This window comes from Microtus oregoni, unplaced genomic scaffold (genome assembly GCF_018167655.1).
Source record: "Microtus oregoni isolate MIOR12 unplaced genomic scaffold, Mior012 000000F_ref0000247, whole genome shotgun sequence".
Classification (NCBI taxonomy): Eukaryota; Metazoa; Chordata; class Mammalia; order Rodentia; family Cricetidae; genus Microtus; species Microtus oregoni.
In genome coordinates this window covers 29,634,194-29,648,705 of record NW_024543059.1, presented here as the reverse complement: position 1 = coordinate 29,648,705, position 14,512 = coordinate 29,634,194, and the positions used below count along the sequence as shown (strand labels likewise).

Sequence of the window (14,512 nt, the reverse complement as noted above, 5' to 3'; positions counted from 1 at the left end):
ACACGCGAGTGCCCGCGACCTCTCTCCGGTGCAGGCTTCCTGCTGAAAGTCAGTCATTGTTCTTCTAAGACAAGAAAGACTTGGGAAATCACTTCATTCCCAGAAACGGGCACATTCTGTTTCTCTTTAGTGCGCATGCCGGAATCCGTCAGGAAACAGAGACATAGTGCTTGAATAAGACACCTGTTTAAGCACAATACCAGAGAACACTGTCCTCATCGCACCCCAACTTTGTGTACCTGCGCTCTGCAGCTTACACTCCTGCTCCTCCGTGGAGAGAAGAGAGCAGGGAACACTTTCAGGGAATGTATTTCCGTCATATTCACGGGGAGGGTTAGGGCGCACCTGTGTACTCAGGCTTGCAAGCACCAAAGGTCATTGTTGTGTCTCCCTCAGTCACTCAGCACCTTGGCTTTGGAGACATGGTCTATTGCAGAACCTGGAGCTTGTTGATTTCGTTGTTACCGTCCAGCAAGCCCCAGGGATTTCCTCCTGTCTGTCTCCCCAGCACTGGGATTACAGACATATATGTCCACACCCAACCTTTACATAGGTGCTGGCTATTAACCCCCACGTTGGCATGGCCATTCCTCCAGCCCCTCACACAGATTTTTTTGTGAATACCATGCTGGCTCGGTCCTGTAGACAGGAGCTTATTGGATCCCTTCTCTTCCCTGGAGGAAGGGTCTGCACAGCTTCAGTGGCTTGCATTCTTTTTTCATGAGTGCAACCCTTTTAGCTAAGTTCTTCCTACTTGGGTCTGAGTCAACCCCTCCTAGCTGTCTCCATCTTCCCTTGGAAGCCTCTTTCTTTCCTTAGAATTTGAGACACTTATATCCGCTGTGGTGTCAGTTCAGGGGTTGGTTAAAGACAAACTGTGAATTTGCAGCTTTATCGTTGTAATAGCAAACATCTCAAACAGAAATACCCATTGTGTTCCATAAAATGAAAATTCCAAATCTTCATTGGCTAGTTGGAAATACCGTCAGTCGGTTTACAGGCTAAAAGTCAGAAAGAACTCTTTCCAAAACAGAAAAGTAAATCCTCTTGGACCTATTTTGAAAGCCTTTGCTATTCCTTACATCTGCCACCAGGTGGTGCTCTGCCCCGCAGCCAAGCGTCTTCCTGGTTCAATAACAATTTTCCATGTACATGTGACAGGAATGGAGTGCAGTGGAAGCACATGCAGAGGATCTCTTTTGAAGTGTCCCTGGATGTACCTTCCCTCAGCCCTCAAACAGGCTGAGCCGTAGGTCCCCAGCCCCTCACTCAGGTTGACAGGCTGTCAGGCTTTTTCCTGTGGATAGGCTGGGGAACCCAGTCCAGCCCATCTGCCGAGGGTAAGAATGCCCAGGCACCCTGTAACAGGGGGGTAAGAATGATGGGGGTGTCCTAGTTAGGTAATGTATCAGAAACAAAACAAAACCATAGCGACTTACAACAGACAGGGTGGGCTCCCAAGTAAACAATCCGCTAACAGAGGTTCTGATTAGCAGGCAATTCTTCCTGGGGTTCAAGAGCCTGCTCCAGCCGCCTCATACTTATAGTCCTCCTGTCTTTACAGGAGACATGGGCAGAGAGGGAGAAGCCCCCAGTCCTGGCCGTAGTCCCCAGATCTTACCACAGTACTCTACTCAAGGCCTATATATTCAGCATGCAAACGCCCCCAGGGCTAAGAGGATGAAAGTACAGTCACAGCTGGCAGGCGGTTCTCCAGCCAACGCTGCCCCATGAAGGGGTAGCCAGACGAACCCAGAATGCCCAAATTATACCCACAGGAACTGATTCTGATAGCTTATTATTGTCTAGAGGAATCTTTCCCAAAATCCCTTGATTTCAAGATCCACAAGGAGGCATATTTACAATGTAGTCCTCCATCCTCACTCAGGACCCATGGGTTGGCTGGCCCTCTGCATGCAGGAGTGCAGAGCCCCAGGAGTCTGGGAAGCAGTGTTGGTAAGGAGTGCTTCTGCTGCCCCTAGACACTGATGAGAAGCCAGGCTAAGGCCTCAATGTTTGTGACCTATAGACGTCACCCAACAGAGACCTGTTTCTGAGCTAGCCCAGAAGCCCACTGTGCAGCTCAGCTGAGAAAAGGGAGGCCACTTCAAAGCAGAAGCTGAGATGCCACCGCCTCCTCCCCCATCAGACCCTGCCTGCACTGCCCCATCCCTGGCCACACAGAGTGAAACCCCCTAAGCCGGCCCATAATCAGCAAAACTGCCTTTCTTTTAAGATAGAGATTGCGCCGACAATCTCCTTTAGCAACACTAGAGGGTAGCATTGAGTCCAGTTTCAGACTTCCCGGTATTGGCTCCTGGATTTTCTGTTTTGTTTGCCTTTTTGTTCCTGCCATGGCACTGCATGGTATGACTCATGAGCTATGGCAAGCAAAGGAACAAAGCAGCTGCCAGATGCCCTGGGCTGGGCTTGTCGGCTGTGGTGGAGACCCCAGAGGGGTGGGGCGTTCTAAGTGGAGTGATACAGAGGAGACTGGTACTCATTTGAAGGTGAAATTGGGAAATCATCTCCCTACTTCTTCCTGTTCAAGATTCCTGGCAACACCCTTAGGAGAAGGCAGATGTGACACTAAGGATTCCATTTTCTGGGTACCCGGGACCCCTCAGGAACTCTTACCAGATTCCAGTACATCTGTAGATCCCACTCCTAGCACCCCTGATCTTCCGTCCATATGCTGTGGGGTGAACCAACTCCTGAGAAACAGCAGGCCAGAGCCCCACCTAGTCACCACCTCCACAGAGGGCTCCCTCTCTGCTCACCTTTTAAACAGGCGGTGGCCCAGCGCTGCCTTCTGTGGGGTTGCCTGCCTCTGTGTCCTGCGTAGGTAAGCCCCCTGTGAGCAGGCTCAGGGGCTCTGCAGCCCCACCCCACCCCAGTCTTGCTGCAGTAGAACTCACCTCTCCTGACTTACAAACTCTGCTGGTCCCCGAGATGAAATGGAGGCAAGAGGCAGGCCACTAGCAAAATGGCCTCCTCCGTACACCTCAACAGGCTGGGTCTTTGCTGGGAAGTAACAGAAGCAGTCGTGGGTTTTTTGTGATTTGTTTTTTCATCCTGACATGCAGAGGGGGTCCCTGTCCTATTAACAGAAAGAGACCCAGGCAGTCCAGGTGCTGCCTCCACAGGCTCTTCATCTACATCATGAGAAATTGTTAACGTGGGCGACTTTGAAACCCATGCTCTTAACACTCCTGGTACAGAAGTTCTGCGTCTACTTTGTCTCCACGGGATTGCCTGTCACCCGGACAGCTAGCCTTGATTTTCCCTTACAGAGCTCTGAGTTCTGCTGAGGCCCCCAGCCTCCTTGCAGGCGGGTGAGCTGCCTGCCACCATTGCGTTCTCTCTCTTCTGTTTCAGCCGTCATCCCCCTGACGGATTCGGAGCACAAGCTGCTGCCCTTGCATTTTGCAGTGGACCCCGGAAAGGACTGGGAGTGGGGAAAAGATGATAACGACAATGCCCGGCTAGCCCAGTAAGACGTGCTCCACAGTCCGGTCCCTAACCCAGCGGTCCGTGGGAGAGCCGTAGTGGGGCTCCTGTTGGGGGTGGGGATAGAGGGCAGAGAGAGGATTGCGTGGGCAGACGAGGGAGCTCATGCCACCTCCGGAGCTTTTCACTCAGCCTTCTTTTGTCAGCCTCATCCTGTCTCTAGAAGCCAAGCTGAACCTTCTACACAGCTACATGAATGTGACATGGATCCGCATCCCCTCTGAGACCCGGGTGAGCCTCACGTGCACGGGAGCCCCAACTTTGTGATGGGGGGAGGGGAGTAGGGTGGCCGCTCTACGCTGTGTGGGATATGAAGCACTTCCCCTTCCGAATGCCCATAGACAGGGAGGGGGCACGCTGGCCACCCGCATCTGCGGCCCAGAGGCCCCACCCCCTCATGTGCCAGGTTCCCAGTCCAACCAAAGACTTCCTGTTGGTGCAAGTGGGGGCGTGTTGTGTGTGCGTGTGTGTGTACACGCAGTGTGTGTGTACATGCAAGTGTGCGCCCCAGTTAGGTTTTTCCCTCTCTTATTTTGCACAGCAGGAGAGGAATAACACGCCCACTCACAAAGCAAACCGTAGGCAAGTCATAACACAAAACTATCTCTGCTGAGATCGGAACAAGATGTGCTGCGGCAGAGCGGAATTAATTATAACTGTGTGTGGATCCTTAGAAGAGCTGGGGAACCGACAGCGCTAGTCCTCAGCATGCCCCGCCCCTCCCCTCCCCGAGGCGGAGGTGGCCGCAGGTGAAGTTGGCAGAAGGCAAAGAGCCGCCCACCCAACGCCTGCCGCAGGGGAACTATTGGGCGGCCCCTGTTTGCAGATGCTGAGAGATTTCGTTTTAAGTCTGTGACTGATGTTTTCATAATCTGGGGAGGGAACTCCCAGGGAAAGGGATTTGTGAAAATTGCTTACAAATAATTGGTCCTCCCTGACATCCGTTTACTTAAGCATCCAGCAGGCTCTAAGAACTGAAAGGAGGGACCCTGCTGAGTGGTGTCTTCCCCACTGCTCTGACGGCTCACTTCCCCTTCACCGGCATATCATCTAGTAGGGCGCCCCCGCGTGGCTCTGATTCGCCGTGTTTCTGAGGGCACAAGGGACAACCAGGCAGTGGCAATTCCTGCCTCTCCCGTGTTGGAAGATGCCACTGTGCCCCAGGATGTTGCTCTCTAAAACCCACATGTTATGCAAGGGCAGCAGCTGAGAACCATCAGAACCTTGCAGCCGGGCACATCTCTGCCCTACATGAACAGTGTGTTTGGCCAGGCCTGGGGTGGGGGATGGGGGTGGGGTCCTGTTCTGCCAGCCTAACCAGGGTCATCCTCCTGGAACCTGTTTGAGGAAAGGACAAAAATAAAGTGAGAAGCAACCGCTTTTCCAGTCTCCTCTGGAGACTTGTAACTTGTCTTGGCTGGATAAAAAGAATAATGGGGCCAGACAAAGAATGTGGTTTGGGGCAAGGTGTCTAGTCCCTGCTTAGAGTAAGCAGGTGAAACATCTGTGTGGGAGAGACGATGTCTGACCTGGTGGCCTCTACCATTACAGAGATCTGGAACCTGCTTCTAGTGGTGCCGATAGACCATGAAAGAAGGTCGTAGTGTGGACCTGGTGTCTCTCTATAAAAAATTCTGAGGCTCTGGAACTCCACTCCAGGGTGCTCATGGGCGCTCTGACTCTACTCATCCACTGGGGATTCTAGACTAGTTATCTATCTATGAATCCCAAGATAAAGTTTGTGCTCGCTCCCTAAAAGGATGGTACCTTTGCCAACACCAGAACCTGCCTTCCACCCTTGCAAAGATCAGGGCTCTGTGTAAGATAAACATCCCTCTCTAGTAGACCCCACCGCCCCCCACCGTCACCCCCCAACAGCAGAGAACTCAAAAAAAAAAAAAACCCGCCAGTGTCCTGGTCTCAGCTCCACCTGTGTTCTTGGGGCCTACACGGTGACACCTCTTTTATAACGGCCTTCCTTTCCTGCCTTGCCTCTTCACAGGCTCCCCTTGCACAGCCAGAGTCTCCAACAGCCTCAGCAGGGGAGGATGTGCAGTCCCTGGCCGAATCACTGGACTCGGACCGCGATTCTGTGTGCAGCAATTCCAACAGCAATAATGGCAAGAACGGTAAGGACAAGGAGAAGGAGAAACAGCGCAAGGACAAGGACAAGACGCGCGCAGACTCCGTGGCCAACAAGCTGGGCAGCTTCAGCAAGACGCTGGGCATCAAGCTGAAGAAAAACATGGGCGGGCTGGGCGGCCTGGTGCACGGTAAGATGGGTCGCGCCAACTCTGCCAATGGCAAGAACGGCGACAGCGCCGAGCGCAGCAAGGAGAAGAAGTCCAAGTCGCGCAAGGGCAGTAAAGAGGAATCGGGAGCGTCGGCTAGCACCTCGCCCTCGGAGAAGACCACGCCGTCGCCCACGGACAAGGCGGCGGGAACGTCGCCGGCCGACAAGGGCAGCGGGCCAAGGGGCGACGCCTGGAAGTACAGCACAGACGTGAAGCTGAGCCTCAACATCCTGCGCGCCGCCATGCAGGGCGAGCGCAAGTTCATCTTCGCTGGCCTGCTGCTCACCAGCCACCGGCACCAGTTCCACGAGGAGATGATCGGCTACTACCTGACCAGCGCGCAGGAGCGCTTTAGCGCGGAGCAGGAGCAGCGGCGCCGGGACGCTGCGGCAGCAGCCAGCACCACGGCCACGGCCACCGCCACAACCAAGCGACCGGCGCGCAGGCCCGAGGCTGAGGGGACGCCAGGCCCGGAGCGCGCCTCGCCGGGCCCGCCAGCCGCGCCGCCCACGCAGCTGGTGCTCAAGCTCAAGGAGCGGCCGAGTCCGGGATCTAGCGCGAACGCGCGGGCGACGCGGGCGGCGGGTGGTGCGGCGTCCCCGGGCCCGGGCGGTGGCGCGCGTCGCGCGGGAACCGGCACGGGTGGCCCGGCCCCAGGCCGCAGCCCACCCGCGCCCGCGCGCCAAAGCGTCATTCACGTACAGGCGGCCCGGGACGAGGCGTGCGCGCCGGCCGTGGGCGCGCTGCGACCGTGCGCCACCTACCCGCAGCAGAACCGCTCACTCTGGTCCCAGAGCTACAGCCCGGCGCGCGGCGCCTTGCGTACAGTCAACACGGTGGAGTCGCTGGCGCCCGGCGGAGCGGACTCCCCGGGGCCCGCGGAGCACAAGTCGCAGACCTACAGCAACGGCTTCGGCGCGGCCCGCGACGGCCTGGAGTTCGCCGATGCCGACGCGCCGGCCACGCGCTCGAACGCAGAGTGTGGCCGCGGTGGCCCCGGGCCCGCTCAGCGGCGCTGCCAGCGAGAGAACTGCGCGTTCTACGGGCGCGCCGAGACCGAGCACTTCTGCTCCTATTGCTACCGCGAGGAGCTGCGGCGGCGGCGCGAGGCGCGCGCTGCGCGGCCCTGAGCCGCCCGAGACTGCTTTTTCCATCCTGTGGGTCTTTTTTTTAACTTGCTCTGGTCAGCCGAAGGGCCGGCGCCTCCTCCTCGGTCAGTGCCGTGTATGTGTTTGGTCAAACGTTTCTAATGGTGCCTGAACCTACACTGATGCCACTCAGGTAGTAGACGGATAGGAAACAAGTCATACTGTTGAAAGTGGGTGTGCTAGCCTAGCATCTGCCTCGTACCTGTGGAAACTCAATAGCCATTGCAAGAGTATTTTTGTTCCTCTATATGAGAAATAAAGAAAATCGCAGCCCTTTGTTTTTAGAAGGGAGTGTTTTACATGCTTCCCCCTCCCCAACCTAGGGACTGACCTCTTCCAAGTAGCGGTCACATGCGTGCAGTTGGTAGCACGCAGGGTTTAGATACAAACGCGCAGCCAGGCCTGAGGGGAGCCACCTCCGCGGCTCCCATGTCCTTCCCACCTGGGTCCCTGAAGACCTCCAGCAGGCACTTCGCTACCCGCTGACGCTGACCCCTTAGGACTCCCCAGCTCCATCTCATAAGCAAATCCTCCCACAGACCCCGGCTCGAGCAACATTCACACTGCCATCCAAGCCACGGGCGACCACAGAATGGGCACCGGACAACCTACCTCTCAGGGCACGGTGAGGTGTAGCGATCGCTCCAGTGCAGAGCAGCTCCTGTCACAGGAGCTTCCCAGAGACACTTGGGGGTGCGAAAAAGCAGGGTCCTGAACTCCTGCTCATATTGGCCCACCTATGAGCCAGAGTGACAGGCTGCTCGTGTCTCCTTTGAAGACATGTGTACAGTGGACTGTCGCTGGAGGGTCCCTTAGGAGGTGATATCACATCCGTGCCCCAGAGGAGGGGACAGAATTTACCCCTTGGTCACTGTGTCGGCCCCAAAGTGGGCTGCTTTGAACCCAGCCTGGCCTCCTTCCCTAAGGTAGGGGCTGAGAGAGGGCCGGGAGGAAACTACCCCTCCTCCACCTGCATCTGTCAGGGTTCAGCCAGGTTAAAGGGCTCTCTGCTGGTGGAGCCCCTTCACGGGGCAGGTGGCCCTGCTCCTGGCTCCATGCCACATTGAGGGAGCAGCCCAATCTCTGAGCAGTCTCCTTTCTGGTGCCTCCTACATTTCTTGAGGAAAATTTAAAAAATAATAATGTGTCCTTAGCTACCCTATTTTGAGCAGCAATATGCAGCCTCTTCCTTCAAGATTACCTCCGCAGACCACTGTTCTTGACCAAGGACACCGCGGGGCTAGCCTGCCTCACTAAAGAGCAAGCTTGCTTCCAGGAAATACGGAGAAGATGGGTAAAATCCTCGCTAACGAAACAATACTTTCATACCTGTGAGAGCTTTAGACCAGCCCCTCACCCCCCCACCCTAAAACAGGAGAAAGCACCTGCTTCCCCCTCAGAGAGCGCAGGAGAGGGGTCCCACCTTCACTGGTGCCAGCCTCTCCTCCTGAAAGCATGTTTCATCCTGTGACATCCAGAGCAGCAAGAGCAGAAAAAAAAAAAAGGAAAAATAAAAAGTTTTCAAAAAATGGGGAGGGAATTTTTTTTTACCTGTTTGGAAGATGATAATAAAATAACTGAGTATCTCCTGTGAATACTTACTTTTTGTTTTTAATTATTCCACAGCCTGTGGAGTTTTCAGTAATGTATTCAAGTTTTGCATAAAGTGGTTCCTTAAATCAAAATTATTTATTAAATAGACTCTTTAAGAAGTTTTTTCAAAGTTTTGTTTTTGTGTTGAACAGATGCTTTAAGTGTGTGGTAATAACTAATATTCATGACCCCGACAGTACTGGGGTTTCTTTTGTTACTCAGAAAAAAAAAATATTCTCAGAAAAGTCTCTCACTGAGAGGGTTTGTGGCAGCTTTTTTTGGGGGGGAGGGGGCTGGTTTCTTTTGAACACATCACCTGAACAGCTCTTTCATCCTCCAGCGCTGTAGGTCACAGAAGCCTCTGCTTCCAGCAAAGCGGGCTGCTCTAGCTCATGCCTCATCCCTCAGAGCACCCACCTGATATTTCAGTGTGTATTCAGAAACCCAGTGCGTAGACACAGGAGGCGGGTATTCATGTTTGCCTCTCTCATACTGTGATGTTAAAACAACCAACAAGAAATTTCCAAACCTGGCTATGCAAATCCTTCATCTTTCTCATGCCCTCTGCCAGAAAAAAAAAAAAGTAACAAATAGGACAGAGGATTAAAGTAGTTCATTGTAATAAACCCTCCCAAACGGGGTAATGATATGTACTCTTGAAGCGTGACAGCAGATCCTGTCTCCTTCATTGCCAAGTTACTTCTCCTCCCCCATCTAATGATGAATGTGCCATACAGAAGAGCCTGCGGCATAGACCCAGACTGCAGACTGGCCATCCTGGCCGAATAAAAGGTCCCAGCCTCTCAACTTGGTCTCATTGGGCTAGACAAGGTGGAGCAGCGGTTGGGGCCTGCTCCAAACAGTCCACGTGGTTAAGAGTAGCCATTGCCTTCTGAGAGAAGAGCAGCTTCTGTGTAGTATTAAAAGTGGAGAGAGGCCAGTGTAGTGTGAACATATTGTTTCTGTGTGCCCGCAGCCTGCCTCGTGATCTTAAAACAGGTGACTGCTGTGCCCTCTGGCCATGCTTAGTGGCTGGAGACAGAAACACGTTGACCAAATTCCCCAAGATCTCTCTTTGACTGGGCAGCCTTTTGTGGACCAAAGAAAGGGACGAAGATAGGGAGTCCCAACTGATGTGCTGAGGGACACTGCCCACGCCAGTAGTGAGCAGTGCTCCACATCTGATCTGGCCAGACTTTCCGAGAGAGATGGGTGTCTCTAAGCAACCATAAATGTCCAGGAGAACTGATATTTCTAAGCCCTGTGGAGATTATTTCAGAGGTTCACAGTTCCTTCCCAGGCATCGCCTAGGGGTGATTTTATTACTTTGGCAAGGGAAGTAGTTTTTGAGTGTATTCTGTTTATAGACTTTAGGCACTGTTGCGCTCAAGTTTTATAGGCCAACTTGAAACTGTACTATACGAGTTATTTTTATACGACACTCAGACGTGCACCCTTCTTTTCACAGGGTTGTCCCTTGGAAGAGTGAATCGGGGTGGGCGGGGCTGCCCTGTGGGCTGGTGGAGTCTCGGCGCCTTTGTGCGGACCCTCTGACACTGGGACCGTGTAAATGTCTTCTCCGTCTTGACTGAGCTCTTAGTTTGTTTTCTTCTGTGTACGGGTTCGTGGTGCTGCATCTTTCTTATCGATGAAAAATTTGTCCCTAAGTTACCGTGTCCCTTTCCTTACCTATTAGTACCCAGTGCCATTTGAACCTATTGTTTTCCAAATTTAATGGTATCCAAAATAACTTACAAATTCTGCTAGCTTATTGTCATGAGTATCCCACTATAACAGAAGATGAAAGAGCCACCCCAGTGCAGGCCTCAGGGTGTGGAGTCCCCCATGAGGTCAGTACAAGCCCCAAGGCGCTGGGCAGAGCCAGCTGTAGCAAGGCCCTCCCTTTGCATCTGTAAGTTTATTTTGCAAACTCTCCTAACGGCAAAACCAGACCTTTCCTATCAAAATATATTCCACATTGATTGGGGAAAAATAAACAAGGAGGTGGGCAGGGTTGTAGACATTGGTGCTGGGGAATTTGTGAAAGACAGAAAAAGGAGAGTGGCGGATGCACTGTGTGGGTCTTCATTGTTTATATCAAGGCTTGGAGTAAAGCTAAGGGCACCTTCCTCGTGTTTGAGGTTTCTTTGTGACATGCTGTTTGCCCCTGATCATAGAAAGGACTTTGCATATCGGTTCCTCCCAAGTTCTTTGCTTCCAAGGCTTCTAATAAGGAGAAAGTATTTTGGTAACTGAGTGAGCTAGCTCTGGCCTTAACCCACGTGACATAGAAGAGTGGCCCAGGTCCGAGCTCTTGGAGGCTCCTGCTCTTGTCCTTTGAAGAGAAGCACTTGTGAGAAATCCGGAGGTTGGCTGGTCCTCCTGGCCCCAGGAAACAGGCAGTCCCTTCCCAAAAGCCTTACGTGGCAGCTCTCCAGACCTCTGAGCACCCCGCCTCTCTTTGCTAATCCATGTGGATGGAGGTCTTCAGGGCAGAGACCCCCACTTCCTTCTTGCTGCCTTCAGATCCTCCCTATTGGCCAGGCCTATGGGGCAGCACTGGTTCTGTTGATCTAAAGCCTGGTTCTGAAGAGTTAACCTTGCTCTCACAGGGCTGGGGCCAGGTAGTTCATCCTAGAGGCTCTGTACTCCACAGGGATGCTGGGAGTGGCCCACCCCAGACCTCCTCTGTGAAGAATGTCTCTAAGGAAGACCAGGAGTCTCGGGACAACTCCCAACAGCAGACAAGATCATCTGAGAGTTTTCAGCGTGGGGTGAGGTATATCCGCAGCACACAGGCTGGTGCTTTCCCCAAAGAGCCAGCCCTCCTCCCACTCCACTGCCACGTAGAGAAGAGGGAGGGAGGCACCCTACAGAGATGCCTGAGGATCTGCAGGAGTGCATGGTCTGTATGGGTGTGGAACATGTAATTACAGGGCACACTCAGAAGCCATCATCCCCAAACATGCTAGCTGTATGGCCCTTTCTAATAATGCAGAATAATTCATTAAAATTTGGATTTTTACTATTTTAGTTTAAAAATTTTTTTAAAGATCACAACCCCTAATTATGTTTAAATGAAACGATGCATACTGCTGTGTGTTATTCCTCCAGAGAATATCTCATAGAAGTGTGTGTGCATATACATGCATATTAGGTATATACATGTATATTCTGTTTAACATCAGGTGAGGAATATCAGTTGGTTTTAATGGAATCTGCTCAAAACCAAAGCAGTGAAATCAGCCATTTCAGAATCTGTCTCCACATTCTGAAGGATAGCTTCCCAGGAGAACACAATTTCCATGACATAGTAAGAGCCAAGATTTTACAAAGCCTGCCCTGAACAAGTGTGTTCTTGGCCAGAGACGGGGTCATCTGATTACCAGGCAGTCTCTGGCCTCAGGGCCTTTGTATATGTTGTTCCTCCTGTTCTTCACTGCCTACTCTTCTTCACTTCACCGCCGCCCTTCAGCAAGGCCTCCTCCAACTTGGCTATATAGGAAGCTGATATGTCCCACCCTCCCTACCATGTTCAGCTTCCTCTCATAGCCCCTGGTCAACAACTCATTCATTCGGTATACCACAGCCCCCAGGTTCCCATAGAATGTAAGCTCCATGCGGGCAGGACTTCCCATATATCTTGTCCACTGCTGTGTCCTGGTGCCTCCAGGGGTGCCTGACACACACTAGGCACTGGATAAATACTGGTTGAAGAAAAGAAATGAGATCACTCATTTGATACACCACAAAATGTCAGTTTCATTCTTCATCAAGTCCTGATTTTTCTGCTACTGTTACATATAAAAACTGTGAGCTGGTTAGGTGGTCTGGGTCATCAGGACTAGAGGTATCAAGTGACTAGATATGGCAGCTTATCATTGATAACAGCAGTGGTCACCGTCCGTCTCAGAGTGGGCCCTGTAGCCAAGCCTTTCCTCACAGTGGGGCTCTGCTATTTATTTGCAGGGGGCATTTTGAGACAAGCAGAGATAAAAATGGTCCATAGCGGGTAGCTCATAGTATGAGATGCACTATGGAGAGACCCATCATACTGGCTATAATGTCATTGGGGACGCCAACCATTCCAAAGGAGCCTTTCTAATCGATTCCTAGGTATCCATCTGTCCTTCCTGTACCAGACACAGTGGCACAGGTGTCCCAGCCCAGATGAAGGATTCGTTCTCCAGTTACCAAAACGCGGGCAGCGAAAGGAAAGGAAGTGATCACTCTGGTGATTTGGGACGGTGGTGGGAGTCACTGGGTGTGACACTGGGTGTGCACTGGAATGACAGAAAGCCACACACACCTCCATGGGCCTAGGACACTAATGGAGACACCCTGCACTCGACCTCACCCACCAAAGGGACTGCTGCTCCAAAGACTATTCCTTCTGCCAGGTATTTTCACAGCTACCTAACCACACTGTTTACTTCCTGGTCCTTTGGCCAAATTCATTTTCCTCTAAGAATCACTGGCAAAACGCTGTTACAGGCTGCTTATTGGGCCTTTATCCTCCCGGGGCCTGTTGTAAAGGCTGTGTCCTCTTTTATCTTCCGTGGTTCTTGCTTTCATCTCTCTGGATGCTATACTGTAGGGTTCCTCTCAGGTCCCTTCTGCATCTGTCCAGCTGTGCAAATGGGCACTTGCACGTGTGTCCCCATACTTGAATTGCCAAATATGTGATACTCCTTTCACTGCTGCCTGAGCAACTTGGGCCCCTGCTCCTGCCAGGACTCAGAGGGGACATAGCTTCCCAGAGGGTACTGCTCACCCTGGCGAGTGCTCAGGGGCGGCCCAACTCTCAGCCTCTGTGTGAGCACATCAGAGCTTGAATGATGGTTTGGCAGTGAGAGGAGGGCAGCACTCACCCATGACCCAAGCTAGGGCATAGGCATGAGCACAGTCATGTCTAAGAGTCCAGCACAGAGACCAACCTGCCTCCCACAGAGCCAGGATCATGGAGCTCAGCTCTGCCATAGCCCCAGGTGGCAGACACTGGGCCCCCCAGTGACACAAAGAAAGGAACACTTAGGCGCAGAAAGCAGGCTCAACTGAGTCCAAGCAGGGACTAAGCTTGGTGACCCATCACTGCCTCATGGACAGAGCCTGCACTCCATCCCCCCTCATTTTTGACAAACTGGCCTCCATGTAACTGGAAGCATTGATGCTGATTATAACAAAGGATTCCTCAGCCTGTGCTTGCCTAGTTCCTTTAAATGGGCATTTAGCCTCACACAATCATGAATTCTCTCTCTCTCTCTCTCTCTTTCTCTCTCTCTCTCTCTCTCTCTCTCTCTCTCTCTCTGGACTGATTTAGGGATGAAATAGATTGCTTTGTTTTCTATTTATTTTATTATTGTGGACAAAGAAAAACACTGAGGCAAAAATAGGTCATAGATCACCATGTTTCAACCAAGTTGTTCAAAAAATTCTTTCTGCCCACATGTTGAGTGTTCATGCTAATTCCATACAAGTCTTCTCTTCCATCTGGTCCATTGTCAGTGAAGAAACCCATTGTAAGCGCTGTCTAAAGTGATGAGGTCGCTCCTTTGTGAAGTATTAAAGCACCGAACCGATTTTTGCAATATGTAGTAAACCTTGCTTTCATTTTGGAAAACTCCCAGTAATGACCTACTGCACTTTTTTTTATAGAAGAACAGTATTTCATTCCTTTCTTTTATGAAAGATTATTTTAAGTAAAAATAGCTCTGTAACCCGTGTGACGTGGCTTCTCCATTACTTGATACAGAGGAGCTTTGATGCCGACTCAATAAAACGACCGTGTTTGTAAAGCGCGAGTTGGTCCAGTTATTTAGTCGTCCCGAGTCCTAGGTACTCAGTAAGATGCCATCAGAGAGAATCATTACGAAGCCAGCGAGATGACTCAGCAGATACAAGTGCTCGCTTCACCACATAATTACCTGAATTTGAACCTACATGAAGGCAGAAGGAGAGAACCCACTC

At 52.0% G+C, this 14,512-nt stretch overlaps 1 protein-coding gene across 4 annotated transcripts in view; it reads left to right on the top strand.

Moving 5' to 3' along the window:
* Positions 1–14,337, top strand: part of Otud7a (OTU deubiquitinase 7A) — a 250,797-nt gene extending 236,460 nt beyond the window's left edge. For all 4 annotated transcript variants that reach the window (XM_041667454.1, XM_041667538.1, XM_041667368.1 and 1 more), the window contains 3 exons: positions 3,379–3,493; positions 3,657–3,741; positions 5,513–14,337. In XM_041667454.1, the coding sequence (XP_041523388.1) occupies positions 3,379–3,493; positions 3,657–3,741; positions 5,513–6,934 (1,622 nt within the window). In that variant the 3' untranslated portion in view covers positions 6,935–14,337. The remainder of the gene's footprint in view (positions 1–3,378; positions 3,494–3,656; positions 3,742–5,512) is intronic.
* Positions 14,338–14,512: the final 175 nt, after the last annotated feature.